The sequence below is a fragment of the Poecile atricapillus genome, chromosome 3, assembly GCF_030490865.1.
Source record: "Poecile atricapillus isolate bPoeAtr1 chromosome 3, bPoeAtr1.hap1, whole genome shotgun sequence".
Taxonomy (NCBI): domain Eukaryota; kingdom Metazoa; phylum Chordata; class Aves; order Passeriformes; family Paridae; genus Poecile; species Poecile atricapillus.
Genome location: NC_081251.1, coordinates 43,860,105 through 43,883,217, shown reverse-complemented (window position 1 = coordinate 43,883,217; position 23,113 = coordinate 43,860,105). Strand labels below are relative to the sequence as shown.

At 41.8% G+C, this 23,113-nt stretch overlaps 1 protein-coding gene across 1 annotated transcript; it reads left to right on the top strand.

Annotated features, from left to right (window-relative positions):
* The first annotated feature begins 280 nt into the window (after window positions 1–280).
* Window positions 281–18,648, top strand: POPDC3 (popeye domain containing 3). The gene is given in 5 exon segments (XM_058834594.1): window positions 281–432; window positions 8,580–9,321; window positions 11,061–11,169; window positions 11,963–12,196; window positions 12,198–18,648. Coding segments are annotated over 4 exon segments (1,038 nt in total). The 5' UTR covers window positions 281–432; window positions 8,580–8,830; the 3' UTR covers window positions 12,402–18,648.
* The last annotated feature ends 4,465 nt before the right edge of the window (window positions 18,649–23,113 follow it).

The following is a 23,113-nucleotide window of genomic DNA, read 5'->3' as shown; positions in this document are numbered from 1 at the left end:
CGGGGCTGCCTCAGAGCTCCCCCGGGGCTGCCCCGGCCGGGTCCCGCTCCCCCGGGGCTGCCTCAGAGCTCCCCCGGGGCTGCCTCAGAGCTCCCCCGGGGCTGCCTCAGAGCTCCCCCGGGGCTGCCCCGGCCCGGTCCCGCTCCCCCGGGGCTGCCCCGGCCCGGTCCCGCTCCCCCGGGGCTGCCTCAGAGCTCCCCCGGGGCTGCCCCGCGCCCGCAGCCCCGGGGCCGGCGGAGGCGCCTGCGCGCTGCGGCCGCTCGGTGCCGGCCCCGCTGGCGCCGCCCGCAGCTCCCGCGGCTCCTCTGCCTATTTTAGTCACAGCCGCGGCTCCGGGACCGCCGCGGGACGCGGGGCCGCCGGCGGCCACGAGCGGCAGCCCGAGTCCGTCCCGTCCGGGCGGCCGGGAAACTTTCCCGGGGCGCGGAGCAGGTAAGGGGCGCGGGCAGGGCGGGGGCCGAGCCGAACCGAGCCGGGGCGGGCAGAAGCCCCGGCGCTGCCTCCGCCCGCCCCCCGCCGGCGCTGTCCAGCCAGGCAGCGCTGGGAGCGCCGTCTGCTCTGCCCGGGCCGGGGGCGAGCGGAGCCGGGACGCCTCCGGCACCGCCGCGCTCCGGGACAGCCGCGCCGGGGCTGGAGCGGAGGTCCAGGGAGGGCTGCCCGCCCCGAGGATTCGGCGGCGTCCTGAGAGGGGGTTACAAGGGGTCACTGTCCCGGGAGGGAAGCCCTCCCTCCCTGCGTGCCCGGCGGGGGTAACCGGAGCTCCCGAGTCAGCCCTGCCTGGAAGTTGGAGAGCTCTGCCGTGTCCCCTCTAGAGAGGAGCGCGACACGCTGCCCAGCGCTTCTCCTCGCCAGGGCTCTGTCTGAAGTGGAACCCTTGGTTGTGTGTCTTGGTTGTGTGTCCCTTAGGACAGCGGGGTTTCTGGTTCTGCCCGGCTGCTGCCGGCTCATTGACAGAAGAGCTGGCTCGGGGAGTATCTATCTCTACTGTGACAAAACCACCTCGATATCCGGGGTTTTCTTCCTCCGGCTGGGGGTTTGCCTCCTAGGCTGGCATTATTTGATTCTTCTCCCTCTCCATCAACTAATGGTAAGAGACACAAACCCTGAAATTGCATTTGCAGTTGCTCCTTTTCCAAAGATAGAACGAGTGAAACAAAGCACTTCTCCAAACTACGATTTTTTTTTTGCCAAACACATTCTTCCAAACTGTAATATTTTATCACATGTTTTTCATCTGTTCTATAAATCTTTGTGTGCCTTTAGACTGTCAATCACTTTATGAGCAAATATTTTATGTAGCAGATCTCTTGTAATACTGAATCACAGACCACCTGATGGTGTTACAGAGATGTCATAGATGAAACCTGGGTTCCAGAACTAGGGCTTCTTGCTAACTTTGTTGTTTAGTGGGAATATGATTGCATACATACAAGTTAAAATGTCTTCATTGACCACAGCAAAACAAGGAATAGTTTCCACTTCTGCAGAACTGGTCCTGTTTGGGCTTTCCACAGAGTTCCATGTGGTGCCAAATAATAAAGTACCTTAAAATGACAAGTTTTAAAGAAATGCCTTGCCTTCAAAGTGGTAAGTACACTGCAAGTTCTCTAGTGAAATAGAATAAAACAGTAATTGTGGTCAGTTGTGGTGGTCTGTGTGGTCTGACACAAACTTTGCCTTCACAGGTATCTTAAAGCTTTTATGACAAAAGTTGAAAGCAGACAGTTCATTAAGGATTCAAGAAAACCATTGTTAACTGAAGCTATGTTTGATCTTTTTATTCAGTGTGTGGGTTCTTCAGTGAGGAGATTTTGTCATCTTAGTGTGTTCCCCTACTTTGCAAAAAAGAGCTCTGGTCGGTGTCTCCAGATGATGATAGGCAAGCTGTTTGTATGTGTTTGGACTCATGGCACATCTCTGTAAGCCAGTTGTACGTGCAGGTATGGTGTGGTGGACCAAGCCTCTTTTTTTGGGAAACAAAGTTCATGTCAGGTGGTTGGTTTCATGGGAACACATTCCCATTGAAAGGCACTACTGCACCATACAAACTCATTTAAGCAGAATTCTGCAGAGTTCAGCTGTAGTTCATTAACCCACTTTTAAAGCACTTGTGAAATGTGCCTTGTGGCTTCTTTCTCCACTATTAATTTAGAAGTTGAACTGGAGAGAAGCTAGAACTTGTACTTCCTTTCAAGTTTTATTCTAAAACACAATAAAACAGACCCCCTGATTTTTATTTTTTTTTGGTAATGCCATTCAATATTCAAGAGCCTTGCTCAAATTTACCCAAGTGCTGGTGATCTTGAAAAAAATGCCTGACTGCCATTCCATATTCGTGTTTCTAGGAGCAAAAGAACTTAAAAAAATGTGAGAGAGGATTATACTTCTTAATTTGGTGGGAATACCACATCTACTTATGGTTCATTAATTCTATTTAAAATTGAAAGAAATATGTAATTTTTTTCATTTCAGACACTGTCTAGATGATAAAATAGGCAGCATCTTCAACACTGGCTTTGCAACCACAGGGAGTTGCATTGTATATTTTACAGTGATAAATGAGGCATTGTTGAAGTACTGGAAATTGTGTATAGTTAGCTAGTCTTTAAATAATTAAAGACTAGATACCAGCTTCACTGCATGCAGTGCTCCTACTGAGCCTTAAACTGTTCTTTCTGTATTATTGTGGGGTTTCTTTTTCTCTCAAGGCCTCCCCCTGCCCAGCTTTTTTCCACTTCCTAAACAGATTAGTAGGAATTTAAGCAAATTGTAGGCGGAATCAGGCTTTCCCAGCTGCACCCAAACAAGCTCAATGAGTGGAAAGTCCTATGAAATGTCTCCTGTTGAAAAGCTGTGCTTTGGAGACAGCAGCTCTGCATCTGCTGCAACAGGGAGATGGAAGACAGGCCCAGCTTGGCAAGGAGAACAGTCACTGGCCTCGTGCCATTTGGTTGTGGGTTCTTCATGTGGAGACTTCAGTGTAGAGGTGGCATTGGGATGTCTCCAGGGTTGGGCAGCAACTGGCTGAAGGGGCTGCTTGGTTGAGCAAACTTAAGCATGGTAGCCTAAATTGTGCCTGACCAGAGGAGGGCTTTGGCCCTGCAAAGTCCTGCTTGGCTGGTGGTCATGTCTCAGAGCTGCCCTGAAGGCAGTGAAGCACCACTGGTGGCTGGACATGCCCCAGATGCCTGTTTAGCAGCTCTGAGCATTCCCAGAAGGATTACTGTCTGGGAAGGTATCACATCACATGGGTGATCGGTGTGGCAAGTCCAGTTTGGGAATTGCAGCCCAGGCGCGTACTGGAAGGACTAGGAAGAGTGTGGTCTGACTGCTTTTCTAAGGGCTGAGACACTTTGCCTTCCATGTGCCAGCCCCTGCTCAGAGCACTGATGCAGTGGGTGAGACAGCGATGAGACATGAACAGGGCATGGGATGCCTGCCTCAACCCGAGGGAGGGCTGATCCATCTTCTCTCTTCCCATGAGTGTGCTCCCAGTGACTCATTTGGACTCGTGGGAATGGGTCACCTGCTGCCCTTGTTGTTGCAGCTGTGATGTTGTGCAGAAGGGACACAGAGCAGCACTGCAGCCCCTCTTCATTCTGCCATGAGGATGCTCACCCAGGGAGTGGGATCCTGAGGCTTGGTTGCTCGGGTTGCACGATAAAGCATTCACATCCCTTTCTTTGAACACATCTCTTTATTTGAAAATCATTCACAGGAAGGGAGGGATGCTGGCTCCACACAGATGAAGATTTCATGTATAACATCTACAGGAGGAATAATTTCAGATATACCTGTCTTCAATGTTTTCTGCTGTCTAAAGTAGCTCTTAGTTGGTATCTGAGATAGGCTTCTGGATTTCTCTGGGAAGACCAGCTCCCAAAACTTTCTAGGTATATACAACCTTTTTATATCAAGTAACTTAAGACAAGTCTGGGAGTTGTTGCCATCATCTAGCATGATTTCCTGTAGCATAAAAAATAGAATTGTAATAAATAATTTTTTTTAAATAATGGTATACCCAGATTTATTTCAGGGACCAGACAGCATCTTAACGTCTTTATTTCTTAGAAAAGGAAATCTTTGAAGCCATCCTACTAATTACCCTTTGCTATGTGTGCTTGTGTGTCTTTGAAATCTGAATATATCTACTTTTGTAGTGACTGATATCTTGATACCACTGTGTTTTAGTTTCGGTAGTCCTTTTCTTCCTCATCTTCATTCCACCTTCCTGCAGGCTGCATTTTGTTGGTGAAACCTGGTGTTTTCCAGTATTGTAAATATCCAGCTTTCTCTAGGATATAGTCTCAAGGAGTTTAGAGGAACGTAGCTTGTGTTGTTAATTACTGTCCTTATTTGCTGCATGCATGTTCTCAGCCAGGAGTGAGTCCAGGGACAGTTTATCACCAAAACCAGCTGGTTTACCTGCCCATACTTGCCTAGAGGCACATAGCCAGAGCTCTCTGTAGGTGCAGAGCTCCTCTGTGCCCTGAGTTAGACACTGCATTGCAATTAAGAGTTTGGTTTTCTCGGTCCCTGTGGGTATCTAGCCCCACTGCAGAAGGAAAGTATCTTGGAGAAAGTGCTCAACAAAAACAGGGATTGGGAGTGACAGGCGTCACTGTGGTTTTGGCCACAGGGGGGATGCCAGAGATGTCAGGGCAGTGGAAGGAAGGGGTATCTCAATTGACATATGCCTTTACATTGCACGTGAAACTACTCCATGAAATTAAGGAGCAGTTTCTTTTTATAATCTAAATGATGTTAGACAACATTTAATTTGTGAACCTGGAGGGGGTGCTTGGAGCTCATCCCTCTGGAATGGGGGGTGTTTAGGCCAGGAGGACCCCCCTGGCTGGAGGGGCTGCCTTGCCCCTGTAGAGTTGCTGGAGTGTCGAGCCAGGCTCTGATTCCTAGCTCACGTATAAACATACACACTTTAGTGTGCTAAATTCATCATAATCTCATTTTGTGCAAAGAAGTGTTTATGCTGTAAAGGAAAGTCTTTCCTTTTGCTTCCAAACCTGTAGCAAGCAATTCACTCAGGCTGGTTAAATGATTAGCATGAACATCTCTATAGCCTGTCAACATGTACAGTGTGAAAGTGCTGAGAGCTTTCTTTCACAGTACTTGGGATAAGGCAACTGAAGAATGGACTATTGAAACTCTGAACAGCTTTACTTTTGATTTAATTAAAAAAGATCAAAGAGAGAACTTCTGGTGTCCTCAAGGCTTTTAGGGTTTCTTTTTCGCAGGAATCATTGTGATCCAGACACAGTAACTAACACTCAGAGCTTCTCAGAGTTGAAGTTAATCATCAGTGACAAAAATGGGGTAGAGTACATGGTTCTTGAGCAAATTAAAAATGTACATAATAGGTAATTCTTTGTGAACACAGAAATGTAGGGGGGAAACACCCATTTGAGGAGGGGGAAGATTGTAATGTGCACTTGCACAATACAAATTCTTTCTGTTTTGACTGGTTTAGTGTACTGTTTATATGAGAAGCAGAAGGCCAAAGCACCTCAGTGACAGGATGGTGTCCCCTCCAGGTGCTTACAAATTATAATGTTGTACTGCTGTGGAGGATGACTCTGTTGGTATCACAACTGTTTGGTTTCTTGGTTTGGGGGATTTTTTTCCCCCCCCCCACAATCTCACTTGCAGTAGATGAATGGCCTAATTAGAGCAACTCCTCCAAAGCCCTAAAGAGTTTAAATTTTGTACTTGTAGGAACTATCAAGAAAAACATGAAAGGCCTTTTCTAGCACTAAATATCTCTCAAAATTGGAACTTTTGCTATACTTAGGCCCATACCTGTTATTATCTCTGCTCTATTTACAATTGCCAACAATTTTTAGCTCCCAAATATTAGAATAATTTCTTATTTGAGAAGAGCTGCATCCTCTCTTTCTGCCTGCAGTTCCCTGGCAGCAAGCATGCCTACTCTTCATCATACTCTGAGAAGTCAGTCACATTCAGGCATAGGTTTTGTCATTATTTCTAGAAGGTTTGGTTTTGCCTGCATATCTTGTGTAGCTCAGGAGATTGCTGTGTTAGTAAGGCAGTGCTCTGGGCTAGCACTGGCCTCCCTCCTTTGCCCTTCCTCTTGCCTGGAAGGAGAGAGGCCCTCTCCAGTCTGGGAGATGCTGCAGCACAGTAAAAGTTCTCATTGTGTAGAACTAATGGAATAAGTGGGAATTTTCCACACAGTGGTTTTGGAAGACAGGTCCTATTCTGAAAAAGGAGTTACAAATGCAGAACAGTTTTCTCAGGACTTTGTTTTTGCGTATGATGACCCTATATCTGTGTCCTAGTGGTGTGCTGTTCTTTCCAAATTATTTTGGCCCATCTTGTCATGAATAGATGCTTTACAGAAACACTGTGGGCTGTAGTGTTGGCAGACTGAGAATGCAATAAGTGAATTAAAAGTTGTACATACATTCTGTGAAGTTACTATTATGTCACGTCACAAATTATTGCAATGTGTGACATTACATGATGAAAAGATGTTGGTAATGTAAATTACTGCTCCACTGTGGTTTTGTTTATGGCATGCATACAGTTTCCAGTGTAACCCCTCAGTCATGGCTCCCTTCAAAACACTGATTTTTATTATGTTCATTTAGAAATTAGGGTCTTCAGTAACACTGCTTAGAGCAAAATGTTGGCAGGAGAGTAGAATTATTAACAATAATCCAAAATCACTGTTTTCAGTGATTCTGTTTTAAACAAATAGTCAGTCAAACAAAAAACTTCTGCCACTGATTTCTGACTGTGTAATGGAAATACTGGCTGGATTCAGAACACAAAGTCTGGGAACTGCATGTTCTAGTTTTATTTTCTTTTGATTCAAAAATCTTAAACCCCTTGATCACAGAAGTACCACCTAAAACTCCTCATGATATTACCATACCTAGGTAACTTCTTTATAGCTGATGCAGTTTCCATCTCCCAGTCTCCAAGGGATAAATCCTACATCTGAGGGGAATCCTGTACCAGAGGAGAGTATTTGGATAAAGAAACAAACTGAAAAAGTTATAGTTGTAAACTACCTTATTCTTGTAATGCTGGTACAAGCATTACACTTAGACTCTTACACTGCTGGAGGATTTTGAGCTTTGTAACTTGGAGAAATGCTGTTCTCTTTAGCTGTGGTATTTTTATGGGCCAGTGACTTTTCTATCACCAGTCTCAGAGAGGGAGAGTCTTCTCCTAACTTGTTCTTCTGAGCTCTGCTGCTCAGCTGTTTGGGATTTGATGTCTTTATTTAGCACCAGTGTTATTCAGTCATAGAATTAATGTTGAGGTTTGAGTAAACTTTAAAGAAGTAATGCTGTGGTGGTTAGGAAATACGATACAAATTTTCTTTATTAATTTCTTAGACTGTAAAAGAAGCACCGCTGAAAGCCTTGATGAATGATGTTGGATGCTTCACTGCGACAGCAGTGCTTTTAAAGTATTGACTTCTGTGGCTGTTGTTAGGGGAAAAAAAACCAAACTACTTTGATAGTCTGGAGAATCTGATCATTTTGATAACAAGATAGTTCTTAGTTTCCTTGCTTTTCTACCAGGAAAAGAACCAGACAGTAAGGCTTTGAAAAGTCTCAATTCTGATTACACCTATTACACTAATATATTCTGGCCTTGCAATTTGTACTGTAATAATCTCACATTGAAGTACATATTTTTATTTTAAAGCACAGATCTGGAAAGCTGGTTTTGATTTTTTTGTTTCCAGATTTATTTTGGAGTCTCTTTCATGTTCTGTGTTTTTCTTTTAAAACTCTTAGGAATACATCACCATATGAGAGTGAATAGCATGTTTCACATTTTAGAGTGTTGAATGATAAAGTTATGTGGTCCATGGCATGAAATTCTATGATGTAGAACTTTGAATGTTGTAAAATTGCTTTGTAAATGTCCCTTGAGTCATATTTTTCAGGACTACTTACTTCATGTTCTAATAACATAACCTGTATCAAGATGCCTTTAAGCTTTGTAGTCTTCCTTATATATGACAAGGGGTTTTGCCTGTTATCCTTGGAGTAGAAAAGACCATCCTCTGTGACACTTGGGTTTCCCTTGTTGTGGTGTTTGGGATGGAGTCTGTGGCCTCCAGGAACAGAGAGCAGCTTTTCTCAACCCATTAATGAGAATGATTTGACCAAAATCCAGAGAGAGATGGAGGAGGTGAACAAGGAATAAGAGCTCACTATCTCTTCTTGTTGAAGAGCTGGGTAGGACATTTAAAAAGGCTCTCAAGGGAGCAGGATCTGGAACAACAAATCGAATTACCTTCTCAGCAGTGAGGCTGTACAAAGGCTTACCATAGGGTGTTGTGAATGCAACACACAGCTTTACATGGATTCAGTGGCAGTTCAGTGGTTGCTACAGGGATCACTGATACAGAAAATATGATCTGCAGCTGAATGAATATTGAAGTTTGGTCCTGGAATCAGAGTTACAAGGGTAATTGGATCATAATGCAGTCTGTGGTTTTAGGCAATAAAACTTTGATAAAATGTAATTGATGAAAATAATTTTATTAGTAATTCATCTTTTCTTCACTTGTCCAGATCAGATGAAGCTACAGATGACATGACCAAAGTCAAAACAGTGCATGAACTGATGAGAAACAGCACTGAGAACATTAGCTGCTTAGTTGCTGGAAATCCTAAGTGCGACTTCACTACCAAAAGAGACCCTGATGTTATGTGGTCATTGAGCAGAGTTTGCAAGAATGGAAAACCAAAGGAAAACCAAAACTAGCTGCATCTCCTAAATAAAATTTTACAAGACCCAGCTAAATCAAGAAACTATTCCAGCCATGGGAGAAAATGCAAGTTTTTGGGAAAGTTTGATATATGCACATCCTACATGTACCACCTGGAAGCAAGAGGCAGAGGGATCTATCTACCACCTAGCCAGTATTTTCTTTGTTGTGGGCTTCATGGGTGGAAGTGGATTCTTTGGCCTCCTCTACGTCTTCAGCTTGCTTGGACTGGGCTTTCTCTGCTCTTCTGTTTGGGCTTGGCTGGATGTGTGTGCTGCTGATATATTCTCCTGGAATTTTGTACTGTTCGCTATATGCTTCGTCCAGTTTGTTTATGTTACCTACCAAGTCCGGAGTGTTGCCTTTGACAGAGAATTCCAGGAACTCTACAGTGCTCTCTTCCAGCCTCTGGGAATTTCCTTGACTGTGTACAGGAAGATTGTCTTGTGCTGCGATGCAGAAGTGATTACCCTGGAGAAGGAACATTGTTACGCCATGCAGGGCAAAACACCTATTGACAAACTGTCCTTGCTTGTGTCAGGCAGGTTTGTATTGTTTTGTTCAGGTTTCCTGCAAATATCTTTATTTTCCTCTCCTTTCTGAAAATGAAAGAAAAAAACCAAAAAGCCTGATTTGTGTATTGTTTATTTTCCAGTACAATAGATTAAATATTAAGACAAGTAATATAAATATTAATAGGTTAAATACACTTGTCTAGGATAGCACTAGCATAAAAACACTAAGCACAGAATCTGTAATAGCATAAAGAAAATAATTTGAAGTCATTCTTTTTCAGGCAGCTGTACCATAGCATTTAGCAGGTTAGGCAGATAAAGGGAATAAATGTGGGTTTTTGGTGTTCAGGTTATGGCTTACTGTCCATCTGCTGCCTAGCTGATGAGCACAGCATTTGTCCTATTTTTCTTTACTAGTGTCATCTGAAGTGGGACAAAAAATTAGTCACAAAACTGAATATACTGAGATCAGCTCTGTTAAACAGAGATCTTGGCTTTGATTGAGATTGTATTCAGTTGCTTTCAAGGGAGTGGGAGAAAAGTATCTGTAAGAAAGGGCAAAAGATTTAAAAGCCTTCTTTCATTACAAGAGGATGTAGTTGAGCCTTGTCAAGACTTGCATACCTGGGTCCATGGGTACTTTATACTGTGACCCTGTGTTAGACCCTGAGGCAGTAAATCCACCTGCTTGTACTCCCTGCTTCCAGGAGATCCTTCTGGCAGCCTTGCTGATGCTTTCCTGGGTGAAAACACTAGTTTTTTGTACTGTATGCAAAGCAGGGTTCAGTACGAGACTGCCACGAGAGTAGGTCAGACACCACGAGGTGATGGACATGGACTGTACTTGACAGGACACTTGGGAGCATTTTGATCTCCTGCTGCGTGGATAGATGGAACTTGTAGGCAGCTTGACACTCAGCTGATTCAGGACTCCTTGCCATGAACAATATGGATTGTGGGCAGTTCTCCTGAATGACACCCTGGTTCAGAGTGTTCTTGGGAGCTCTCCAGGAAGTACTTCATGGAAGTTGCTTTTGGTCTCACCAAAGGAGAGGTATCCATCCTTCTAGATGCCCAGCCAGTTAGTAATCACCCAGAGCTCCTGCTGCCCTTCACCATGTGGTACAGGGCTGCCTGTGTGCCTTCAAATTTATATGTTATTTAAAAAGTAGCAAGGAAAGAAAGTTTTTCTTTGGCATCTTCAGAAGGCCACAGCACTCACACAGAGATCCCATGCCTCCAGGCTGATCTTCTGGTTCCAGACATAGTCCTGTGACCATGTAATTCCTGTTAGACGTGGAGAAGGCCTACCTAACACATGCCATGGGGCACTCCTGCTTCCCACTCCTAGTTTTTTGCCACTTTGTTCTCTCTAAAATGCATATTTGCCGAAACTAGAAATACATCCCATGGTTTTCAGGGGAAGCAAGTAAATGCTGTTGTGGGCATTGGTCTTTCACCTCTCTAGTGCATGGTGACCTTTTAATGGCAAAGTTTGTGCATTACTGCACAGACCCACCACAGAGAGAATAATGCATTTTGAATAAGGCCTAGAAAGATTTCCCTTTCAGTTGCATGATTGTCTTGTATTCTCTTTCAACTGGCCTGAGCAAGTTGGGTTCAAAGATATAATTAGGATAATGTTGGCCATTGATTGCTTTTTTGTGCTTTCAAAGCTATATTTAAATTCCTCAGATAGTATAAATAGAGCAATAGTCATTGCTGGTGTGCAGGTAGTGCTAACAAATTAACACATCTTATCTTGGTAGGATCAGAGTGACAGTTGATGGGGAGTTTCTGCATTATATTTTTCCTCTTCAATTTCTGGACTCTCCTGAATGGGATTCACTGAGGCCCACAGAAGAGGGAATTTTTCAGGTAAAAGTTAAGGGGTTTCTTTCTTGATTTAGAAATAAATTTATTCAGTTGTGGGTTTCGTTTGTGATACTATACAAACAAGTAGCATCTCATTAGTTTGGGAAATCCTCATTATCTGTTGGAGTGGTTTTGCTGTTTGTGTATACAACAAGAAAACAGGGTTTTCTTAAAGCTTATCTGGGAGGTAGGCTCTGTTTGCATTCTTTGGCTGCGCTGATATTCAGCCCTGAGAAGCCAGGTTTCCTCAGGGTGGGAAGAAGCTGGTGCTGAGGAGGTTTCCCACTGGGAGGTGAGCCAGGGGAAGCCGTGCCCGTGACACAGCTTGGCACGGGTTACAGCGTGGGACACAGTGTCAGCTGGGGCTGCCCCTGCACTCTGTGGGCCCCCCACTGCAATCACTTGACTGACACGCTGGCTCCTGTCCATGTTGGATCTGAGATCTGCTGTCACAAGGACAAATGGCATTTGTTGAGAGCTTTCTTTAGGCCTGTCTTTTCAGCTGAGGCTGCCAAGAGTGGAGCAGGGAGTACATGTGGCACTGAACCAGACATGCCATATGGGCACAGGCATATTGTCATTGAGGCTGACTATCACCTCAATGATGTGATCGCTTAGTCCATATCCAGTCACCTTTCTCACTTGTCTTTTGCATACAGCAACCTCCCAGAGATCCCTGGCTTGGTTAACAGGCTCTAATTGCAGTAGACAGGTTCTGCTGGGAGAGGGATTTGCCTTCTGAGCAAGGGCAGCAGCACCACCTTGTCACCTGGCTGTTCAATTCTCTCTTCTCTAGGTAACACTTACAGCAGAGACAGATTGTCGGTACGTGGCCTGGAGGAGAAAGAAGCTCTACCTGCTGTTCGCTAAACACCGCTTCATCTCCCGCTTGTTCTCAATTTTAATTGGGAGCGACATTGCTGAAAAACTGTATGCTCTGAACGACAGGGTGCATGTGGGGCAAGGCTTTAGGTATGACATCCGCCTGCCCAACTTCTACCACGTGGCACTGCCAGAGACCCCTCCCGTGCAGCCCTCCCACCGCTCCCACCACCTCCAGCGAGGGTCCCCCCTGCGCAAGCCCGCGGCGGGCCTTACAAACTGCGGCTCCTTCCTCGAACCCTCCTAGGAAGGAAAGTTCTGCTGCAGCCATTCCTCGAAGCGATGAAGGGAAATGGAAGGTGGCAAAGCAGAAGAGCAGAGAGACAAAAGCAGATGAAGCCAAATTTGACTGACAAGTGCCATTTATGCTAATTGGAGTAGGCTGAATTCTCTATCTCAAGCCAGCAGGTTGGCTTCTGCATTTTGACCGTCTGCGCAATATGTTTACTTATCATTGATGCTCCTGTTGATCTTCATCTCTTTTGTTTTGGAGGAGAACAAATCATAACAGTCTGAGGTCTTGCAATTGTGGTGGCCTGTGTGGGAATGTGTTGTTTTATTGTTTGTTTGGTTTTCTTAAAGCAAGCCCATGATATTTGTAGTTATATTTTCCCCCAACAATTTTGTCACAGTGAAGTATAGTCAGAATAGTCAATGAAAACAAGTAAGTTGTCTTCAAAACATAGCAACTGGCTTATAATGTTCTTTTTTATGCCATGTGAACATTCTCTCAATTTACATGAATAACGTTGCAGAAAAAAAGACTAAGGAACGATCGCATAGGGCTTGTTTCTTAAAGAAATGAAAGATTTTGAAATGCACAGCGAGATTGTTAAAAACCCAAACAAAACAAAACAACAAATTCTGTCCCATGAGTAATTGGTTTCTCTCTGACTGTCCTTAAGAGGTATTATGTGAAAACGTAAGTGTCATTGCTGGCATTAGAAAAATAAAAGAGCTGTAAGTGCTGCAAATACAGCTTAGGAAAATGGTTGTGTAGCATTTCTGATAAAATGTGATGCTATAGCACCTGGGCTTCTGCACTGTCAGTTCCCTTCATGACATGTACAATAAATAATGTTAGTCAAGCTACTGCCAAACCATTGGAGTTTGTTGTATAATATTCTTCTTAGCTGTGTTTGTTGGGAAGAGGCTAAAACAGCTGCAGCAATAAATACAATTTTTAACTGACACATTCTTGTTTAGCTTCCAGAGTCACTTTTCTGTGCCTGTGAAATTCTTGGTTGAAAAGATATTCTCTCCCTAGTTCTGTGGTGTTTTAATGACTGAAGGGAGCCTCAGATTGCACTTCAGTAGTAGAGGGTCGGTTTCAACCCTCGGGGTCACTGTGCCTTTGAATGTCTTTGCTAACTCACCTTCCTGCTGCTCTGCTTGATGCCTGCCAGTAATCAAAAAGTAAGAAGCATTACTATTTTATGAGAATGGATTGTTGCTTGATATGTCTGGAAGTAGATAATATTTTTAATATTTTAAAATTACTGGCTTGTTTGGTAGGATGACGCTTGTGTGCTTCTCTATGTGTGGGTATACCTGTAAGTTTAGATCATTTGAGTTGTTTCTGGAGGACTGAAAATGATGATACAATCTTACACTTGAAGGATAATCATGCAGTATGTATAAAAAAGCTATTAGGAGTGATGTGAAACACTACCTGTTTGGAGGACATTTCGAGTAAAGCAGATAAGATTGTACAGGTTTTGCTTTTAGCTTTATGTTGCTTCCTCAGAGAGGAAAACCAGCCAAACATAAATACCCCAGCATACAATGTGATAATCCCCAAATCATTCTCATAACCCTTCCATGCAATGTGTTCTGTATGTGCTGCTTAATGCATGAAGTCCCTGAGTCACAAGAGTCAAAAGAGAATTGGAAAAAAATGCAAGAAGTTCACTGATGACTTTTAAAGATCTGTTCAGATGATAACTATGGCACGAAGTGCCAGAGGCTAGCAGCATGTAGTAAGGGTGCACATTCTGTGTAACAGTCTATAAATATAAAAATATTTCAAATGCATAAAAGAGATGTTATTCTAGACTTAGGTGTAATATAAATAATTGATTAATGTTCTCCATGGTTTTCTTGAATATTTGGGTTTGGCCTATTTATTCAAGAAAACTTGTCTTTACTACATTCTGACCCTACTAATGAACTTGATCATCTTCACCTTAAAATAAGACCAAGGAGTCTTACCCAATTTCTATATCAAGCTTATATATGCTATTTAAGCAGTAGCATACTACTTAGAAAGATACTGGGGAATCATGGGTGCTTTGATAATTTTTTCTTCTTTGTGACTGTTTTCAAACCAGCCTTGGTTTCTGTCACACACTTTCCAAACACAAGCCTATCTCATGCTTTTCTCTGCTGGAATTGGTTACTGTCAGAAATCTCTACCAGGACATGTCTGAGTCAATATCTGAACATACTCTTAGCTAATCTTGTTTAGGTGTTGCTACTGTGCTTTCTGGGCTTTGAGTCATTTTTTTAAAAATTGTTTCTAGTTTTCCAGCATCTGTTTGAGACATGACTAGCAGAACATTTCAGCTGTAAAATTCAGCTGAATTCAATAATACAAGTACACACAAAAGGCCCAGAATCAAGAGAGAAGTTCTCTGCCTCTGTTTTTATTTTAATCTGGACAATACTTTTAAAACATACAGTGCAATACACTCTGGTATGGGATTCATAAACCAGTGTTTTGGGAGGGCTGTATAATCTACCTAAGTGAAGTCATACTGGGAATAATGTCAGAGAAATTAGGCAAGTTTTGTGTGCTCATAAACACCCAGTCATTAGAGAGTTTGGGTTGCTCAGCCTAGAGAAGATAAGGCTCCAGGGGACATTAAATTGCAGCCTTTCAATACCTAAAGGGGCCTGCAAGAAAGATGAGGACAGACTTTTTATAGCAGGGCCTCTTGTGATAGGACAAAGGGTAATGACTTTAAATTCAAGGATATATTTAGATATAAGGAGGAATTTTATTATTATGAGTGTGATGGAACACTGAAACAGGCTGTCCAGAGAGATGGCGGATGCCTGGTCCTTGGGAACTTTCAAATCAGATGGAGCTCTGGAAACTTGGTCTGCTTGAAGATATTCACACTATTCAAGGGGCTTGGGCTAGATGTCCTTTAAAGGTCCTTTCCAACCCAACCATTTTATATTACAAATGATTATTTGTAGGTTAATGAACATTTGGAGCTAGATGAAGTTCTGACTTGAGCTTTTTCCAATTTACGCCAGTGTTACTACTCAGAAATAACTGTTAGTGAGGGAACAGATTCCTTCATAACTGGTTTAAACAAGAGGATACTTGATTCCATGCAGCTGTCAATGAGTCCTTTTCTTGATCCTGCAGTGGTCCCCCTTTACTCACATTTTACATTTTTACCAGTTCCATAACCTTCTGTGGAGTTATGTCTACATTTATATGGTGCTGTAGGTAAGAGTGGCAGAATCTGTGCACGTGATGATGTGGTCATTCATCAGCTGATTTTCCTAAGTTTTTATAATTATATGGACATCATATTAGAATTGCCCTTACAGCCTGCAGAAGGGTTCAGATTTGCAGCACAAGGTAAGAAGCTGTATGGCCTAGGACAGTCCAAAACAGAGGGGGAGGAAGAGTAGAGGAAGAGAGAACTAAATTTCATACAATTTTTATCCAAGAGACATTTATTTAAAATTTGATTTCTGGCAACTTAATTAGTTAAGTGCAGCAATATGTAGTTAGAGCTTCAAAGCAAGTCTTGCCTACTTAGGGCCATGGGACTGACCTTGCAATTCTTTCATTATGTGGTATTTTCTTAGCTACTAATAATGTAAGTAGAGGTAGCAGGTTCCATCATGCAACTCCACTCAAAACTACAGAAACTATGGAATAACCAAAGAGGATGCATCCCAATGAACTGTTGTAGCTAATACACCATGCAAGGCAAATTTTAAGTGCTTAAAGGAAAAGGTTATTTTATTAGCTACCTGTGATAACAGAGGCTCGGCTTTGTGGCTGAGGAGGGCCATCCAGGATCTATGTTTTCAAGAACTACTTTCCTTGCAACAAAGCAAATTACACATACAGAGATATGACCTCCCCTAGGATTAAACTAGGGAAGCTGAATACATGCTTGGATGATATTGCACAGATTTGCTACACCACAAAAAAGACATATGCTTGTAGTAATTAAATAATATGTTGATGCTACATTTTCAGAAAAAAAAGTGCTCTACAGATTTTGCTTATTGTGAATGATAAATATAAGGCATATTTGGTCTCAATGTACATGAAAAATTAAAACACAATATTGTGTTAAATGTTAACACATGCAAGCCATGTGTTAAAGTGAAACAAATCTACAGCTCTTTATATAAAAGAAAACTATTTAAATAGAAAAGGAAAAAATTAATATCTATTTGTTGAACTCAGACATGACCAGATTAATATTTCTCTTTCTATTCCTGTAATAATTGAATGCATATTTTTCCTCCCTAGCTGTTACTGCATAACAGATTTTTTTACTATACAACAAAATAAATACCATATTAAACTGATTTGTTTATCCCTCTTGAAAATGCTTACTTTATTTACATGAATATGCATTAACATGTAATAGGTTCAGGGTTTCTAAGGAACAACATCTTTTGTTTCTGTTTGTCTAATTCATATTAACTTTCCTTTCTTGTAGATTTTTATCCCATCCGTTTCTACTTGCTGTAATTCTGCTTCTGTGGGAATCAAAAGATGTGTTGAACTTGACATGTAAATGAAGCCACCTCATGCTGATGAATCAAACCATGTAGGTGGAGCTTCATCAGCAGGAGTGTGTAGGAGAAAGGCAGCACAAGCATGTCATCACTTAGCTCTAGATTTGGGGTCATGTCCCAAACCATGGCTAGCAATGCCCTCCTAGAGAGTCACTAGAGAGTTCTGCCAGCAGAGGGTTTGGACCCAAACCATCTTTCTTCAAGCTGCAAATGTTGTTAAAACTTGCTCTGGAGTGGAAAAAAAAATAAGGTGGGACTTTCCCAAAACCTTGTGAGAGCAGAAGGATTTTATAGCAATTATTCTTCTGATGTGGATTCACAGGCAGTATTTTTTAAGTTGTCAGTTGAACTGCAGCTCCTAATTTGAGGGATTGGTGGTGTATTGTAGGGAAAGGACTGTTTCACTACCTGAGCGGGAAATGGTGATAAAAAATGGAAGACCAAGAACTAAGACATCAAAGTCATATAAATAAACAGCTGCAATAAAATAATGGTGATAAATAACTATTTCAGCAGCAAATCCTATAGTTATCATTGTATCCACAGTTATCATTGTACCCACTAGGAACTCTCCACCTAAACTTGTCTAAATCTGGGGGATATAATGATTTTTTGTGAGTAAAAGGGACATTAGGCCAAGACTCTGAGGCAGAAATCCTGTTTAATGGATAAATGTTCTAGCCACGTAATTGTACAGAAGTGGGCAGCACCATCCCTTTCTATAGAAACTGCACATCATAGGCAAGCATCAAAGCATCTCAGATCTGTGAAAGGAGGTGCGCAGGTTCCTGTCCCCAGGCAGTGATTCTGTGGGATGATCCCAAGCAGCCTGCAGGAGTCTGGGCTCAGTGGGGATGAAGCACACATATCTCTTTAATATTTCCCATGTATGGGTTTTAGGAAGAGTACAGGACAAGCTAGATACCTAATGCTGGGCTTAGACTTCCTATGCCCAACTGTAGGACATGGCTACAAGGGTGAGATACTGGCAGGTAAAATTTGTGATGAGTTTAAAACACATTAGATATGACCCTGTATCTTCCCATATGCATTCTCTTACACTGGGTAAATGATAAACAACTTAATCCATAACAGAAGTGAGGCAAGCCAGTTCACATCTGCCAGGATACCCAAGGATGGGTATCAGCAGTTCCTATAAAACAGCAGTTGTGCTGGAATTCCTTGCTATGCTTTGGTCATCTAACTCTCTCACACTGAAATCTTTAAAGCTTTTATGGAATCCAGCTGTAGTAGCTATTCTATTTTATTAAGAGATAAAATATTTTGAATACTTACTTTGAATATGAAGTAAAACTGTCCTGTTTTTATTTACAGAAATGTTGAGTATCAAATGATACTTTCAAGCAGATCTCACTAGTGAGGGGAATGAAGTGCTTCTTAAAAACAGTCATATATCCAGCACTCTGCTCTGTTTATCACTGGGTCTCTATTTTATTGTTTGATTACATCTTTTCAAAAATACAGTGTTCTTGCAGGAAATATGTTCATTATTTAAAGAGTTAATGAGTAAGTATTCATAGAAAAAAATACAAGAAATACTGATACATTAAACATTTTTACATTGGTTTTGATTTTACAAACTATTAGTATCTTTTTGTTAACTATATTGGTTGCAATTTTAGTTCTGAAAGTGTTTTTTACAGTGATCCATGTACTTCAACTACGTACAAGAGCAATAATCACATATATATGTATGCTTATTGCAGTCTGTATCCCTGCTTTTAACCCTATATAATAGGGTTTTATTGTTCTTTTTCTTTACAGAACAAAGAAGTATAATAAAAATAATTCAGAAGACTGGTCTTACTTATTCCTTGAAATTAGAAGAAAATATATATTGTTTTTTAATTCTGTGTTTGCCTTTGCTCTTAAAGATCAGGGTAGCAAGGAAGAGTTGTGGCATGCTCTAACAGAGCACACATGTTGACAGTCCTTTACAATATGCACAGTTTATTAAATTAAAAAAAGCTATCTCTTTCCATTTCAAAACTCTTCTGAGCTAATATATTTACCTTTTCTTTCCCCTCACTGTGGAGTATTTTCACTATCAAATCATGTGTGCCTTCTCTGTCACTTGTTAAAGTAATTCCTTAGACTCATGTTCAGCCTCCCCCTACTTTTGTTTCATCCTTGTTCCTCAAGTTTTTAAATTAGGTTTTTTGATTTTATTTTTCCTGTCCTGTCTGTCTGTCTGGAGATGTTAAACACTTGTTATTTGGTTCCTTTTCATATCTTTACATAAAATTCTAAATTCTAAACAATAATTTTTAAAATTCCTAGAAAATGGTTGATAACGATGCAAATATGCGACATCCTGAAGGTTCAATCCTAGCCTTTGCTTCTCAAAAATAGCCACGGTAAATATTAAAATGCACAGCTAAAAAAGGATTAATACTGCAGCAAAACATTGATTGTCAGTGTACCAACACCCAAAAGCATGAATAGATTTGTACTCTGACTATATCTGCGATTCCTTTGGTCTATATAGACAGTCACACAGACTCACACAAATTCCTAGGGATCTCTGCAGAGGGAAGGTTGGGAGCAGCAGCATTTCCTTCAGGATTAGTGCAGACATCTTTCCATGATTGTTTTGAACTTTATTTGTGCCTGGAAGTTGTCCAAAAAGGGAACAGAAAAATCACAGCCAGTTCACCCAGTGCTGCCAAATCTTCTGTAGTGGAGACCCCTAAAAAGGGGCTGTCACCCAGGGAGGGGAGCTGCTCCACATTAACAGTGAGCAATGTGTCCATAATTATTTGAGTTCCAGGCAAGCAATGTGGTCAGACTCCATATCTGGTATTCTTCTATTTGCAGAAAGAAGCAAACCCCTGGGACAGGATCCCATTATTCCCCAATGGCGTTATCAAGCTGCCCTGGCAGGGCAGTGACAAGCGTGCCATGGCTCTGCTTTAGGAAATCTGACCTTTTTTACATCAGCTCTCCTGTTTTTTGGGGGGAATCATGTGATTTAGGTAGAGCTAGAGCAAGCATAGCAGGCCCTTCTATCAAGTCCCAGAAAAATCACTTGCAAGCAGTTCATAGAAATTGTTCACTGAGCAATTTCAAATAATGAATGTACAAAATAAAGTGTCAGCAGGGAACTGCTCATGCATAATTTGGGAACAGGGATAATTGTTTGGTGTGATTGAATAAATTGTTTACTGCACACAGTTTAGATAACGTTAATGGCAAGCAATTTTACTCTGTCCTTATACCTCAGGATCATGTACCCTTTAGATAAACATCTACATTAACTATCTGTTAAACTTTGAATACTTTCATCATTTTAGAAAAAAATTGTCTCCTGGCTCTAAGCTGGCAACAATTAGTTACTATACTATTAGTCAGATACCTGGAAGCCCTGGGATGTGGTGTTTTAGATCTTGGATTCAAACAAAAAGATAGCCCTTCCTGCAGGTCTTGCACTGGAAGAATTGCCTGACTATACATCAGAAAATGTCTGTCAGAGGGCCTGAGGTTTACATGTACTGGAATGTACATATTACTGTTAAACAAATCTCCAGAATCCTAAAGAGCTGGGAGGGTATTTGTCTTTCACAATCTCTTCCAAACAAACTTCCTTCCAGTAAAACATAATTCTTGACAATGCTTTCAGGCAAAACCCATATAAATAAATTTTCTGCGGAAAATGTGTGTAGTTTTTCAGTTATAGGGCACAAAATTTCAGCCAGTGGGATAGGATTTGCTAGTGTATTTTGTCCCATTACAGACAGTTGTCAAATATACAGGATTAATTACTCTCTAAAGGAGCCCACTTACAGAGCCTATGGAGGGAATTTTAAAAAGATTAGTTTAGAGTAGATCTGAGTACGCATTTTGAAACTATAAATGGAAACATTTCATAGATCTCACCATTGTCTGAAAATAGCAGTCAGCCTGGCACATCTGGGATCCTGAATACAAAGCATTTGTTCTCTTCAGTGAAAACTTTGCCTAAAAAAGGCTGTGACATTGGGCTCTCATTTGAAAGAGGCAGAGTGCCTGCAATTTCACAAAAAGTTTCTTCCTCGTCTGCTTAATAAAGTTTCCCAATACCTGTCTAGGCTAAACTGAGAGACAGGAGATGGATATTCAGGTCTCAGCTGTGTCTCTGAACTCCTGCCTGTCCTTCTGAGGTCCAACACCTTCCTGCATTATCAGCAGGATGATATTTTCCCTGGAATCCAGAAGAACAGGCAGGCACCAAGAGGTTAGGTACACTGTTGAGGATCACAAACCTGGTTGCTGGAGATAAGGAGCAAGACTGAGCAATATGCAACATCCATGTGTCATTTTCTACTGTGTATTATTACTGTGAAAAATAACTATATAATTGGAGAAAGTATTTAAGCTATTAAGAATATAACAGTAGAAGAAAGAGAAGAAGCCTGCATCAATGAACAGCTGTAAAACCATTAGCCCTGACTCTGCTAATGAAATGTATCAATTCAACACAAATCTCAAAAAACTGATCTGTCTGTCCAAAGCCAATTCCTCATTCTGTGTAAATGCAAACAGTTTTTATTTCTTGCCTCTGTCAGATTAATTTACATTAGCAGACTTCAAAGAACCTGCAGCTTGTTGACAAAGATAGGTTAAAGCAGTCTTTATGGTGATTTAACAATAAGACATTAATTTAATTAAACCAGTCCATTCTCCTACAGTACATGAGACCTTATTTTAAGGTGATAAATTCTATTTTGTACTTTTTACTTAGAGAATGTTTGTTATCTGTAAACGTATAGGTAATGTTGTCTAATACTACCTGTAAAACTACAGCCCAATAATCTATCATATAAAATGAATGCCACTGGTTCTGCTAGAGAAAGTTTTTCTTCTGTGCCCAGGTGCACACCACAGCACAAGACTAAAGTCTGTCAGAGCCATGTCTATGTGCTCCACCTGCTTATGGTCCTCCTGGAGAGACAGGATATAGGGGCATCTCTCAGATCCTCTCCCGTTTCCCTCTTCCTGCTGACTGGTGGATACCACCACTTACCTCCATGTAGTCTTGGTTTTTACTGCCCTGCTGCAGAGGGGAAATGGCATTTAATTACAAATATACTGAAATACGAATATCCCAAGAGATTAGCTGCAATCAGGACAAAGCTCTACACTGTCACATGGCTGCAAATATTATTAGTTCGTTGCCAAGCTTTCCCAACAAACATTTTTTTCTTTTTTTTTTTTTTTTTGCATTGGGCTAAGCACACCCTGTTTACCACCACAGCTTCCCCCAAAATTAGAGAAGACCTAGAGGGTAATATAGGAGATACAAAGACTTTATAAAGACACAACGAGTAGAACAAACTGCGCTTCTCCGACACATAATGTTCAGTAACATGCTAGAAAATGCTTACCCATTAGTTTGGATTGGGATGGGAACTCTCTGACGAGCTGTTTTGTGCAGCTTTTGGAAGCTGCTTGGCTTGGCTCCAGCAAGCGTGGCTGAATACTATCAACCTCAAACACATGCTAGATGCTATCGCTCGTGACCATTCCTGTAGCCACTCAATCTTCCTACCCTTTTTCCAGCTCACTTATTCTGCATATCTCAGGAAAGAGAAGGTGTATCCATAAAAATGTCTGACTAGTCGGAGTTGGATTTGGCAGTGCCAAATCGAGTCCTTCATAAATATTTAATAATTTTTATATTTGTGAAAATCAGATCTTATATGAGGCAGTGGGATTCATAAAACCGCTGTTCACTTGGCACACATTCCTGAAGAGATCCTGATCTCTTGTCCAAGTGCAAACCCAAGAATAACTGTGACAAAGGCAGGGCTTCCTCAGGCACATGATGATATGCACATGTATAAACTGTTACTTGAAAAACAAGTTGGGATTCTGTATACTCCCCAAAAATATTTAAGAATAATGCTGACCCTATGCTCTTGGGTGCTGAAAGCCCCACTTTGTAGCTAGCTCATCAGAATGTATTGAAAGGGTTTTTCTGCCTTGGCAGTCCTCATTTATCATTGCTAGTCACGTTTGGAGGTGGGCTGGAATGCCTTTCATCGCTGAATCCTACTCGTCAGCCTCCTGGGGATGAAGGCACGCTCGGTGACTGCTTTGCCTGTCCTGTAAGACGGGTAATGCCGGCGGGGGCTGGACGGGACACGGGCAGAGCCGATGCCGGGATGCGGGGACAGAAACGTCCCGCTTTGGAAGCACGAAGTTTCTGGGAGCTGTCACACTGCCACACGAGCAAACTTGGTGGCATTTCTTAAACATCACGCTCGTGACCAAGCAACCGCAG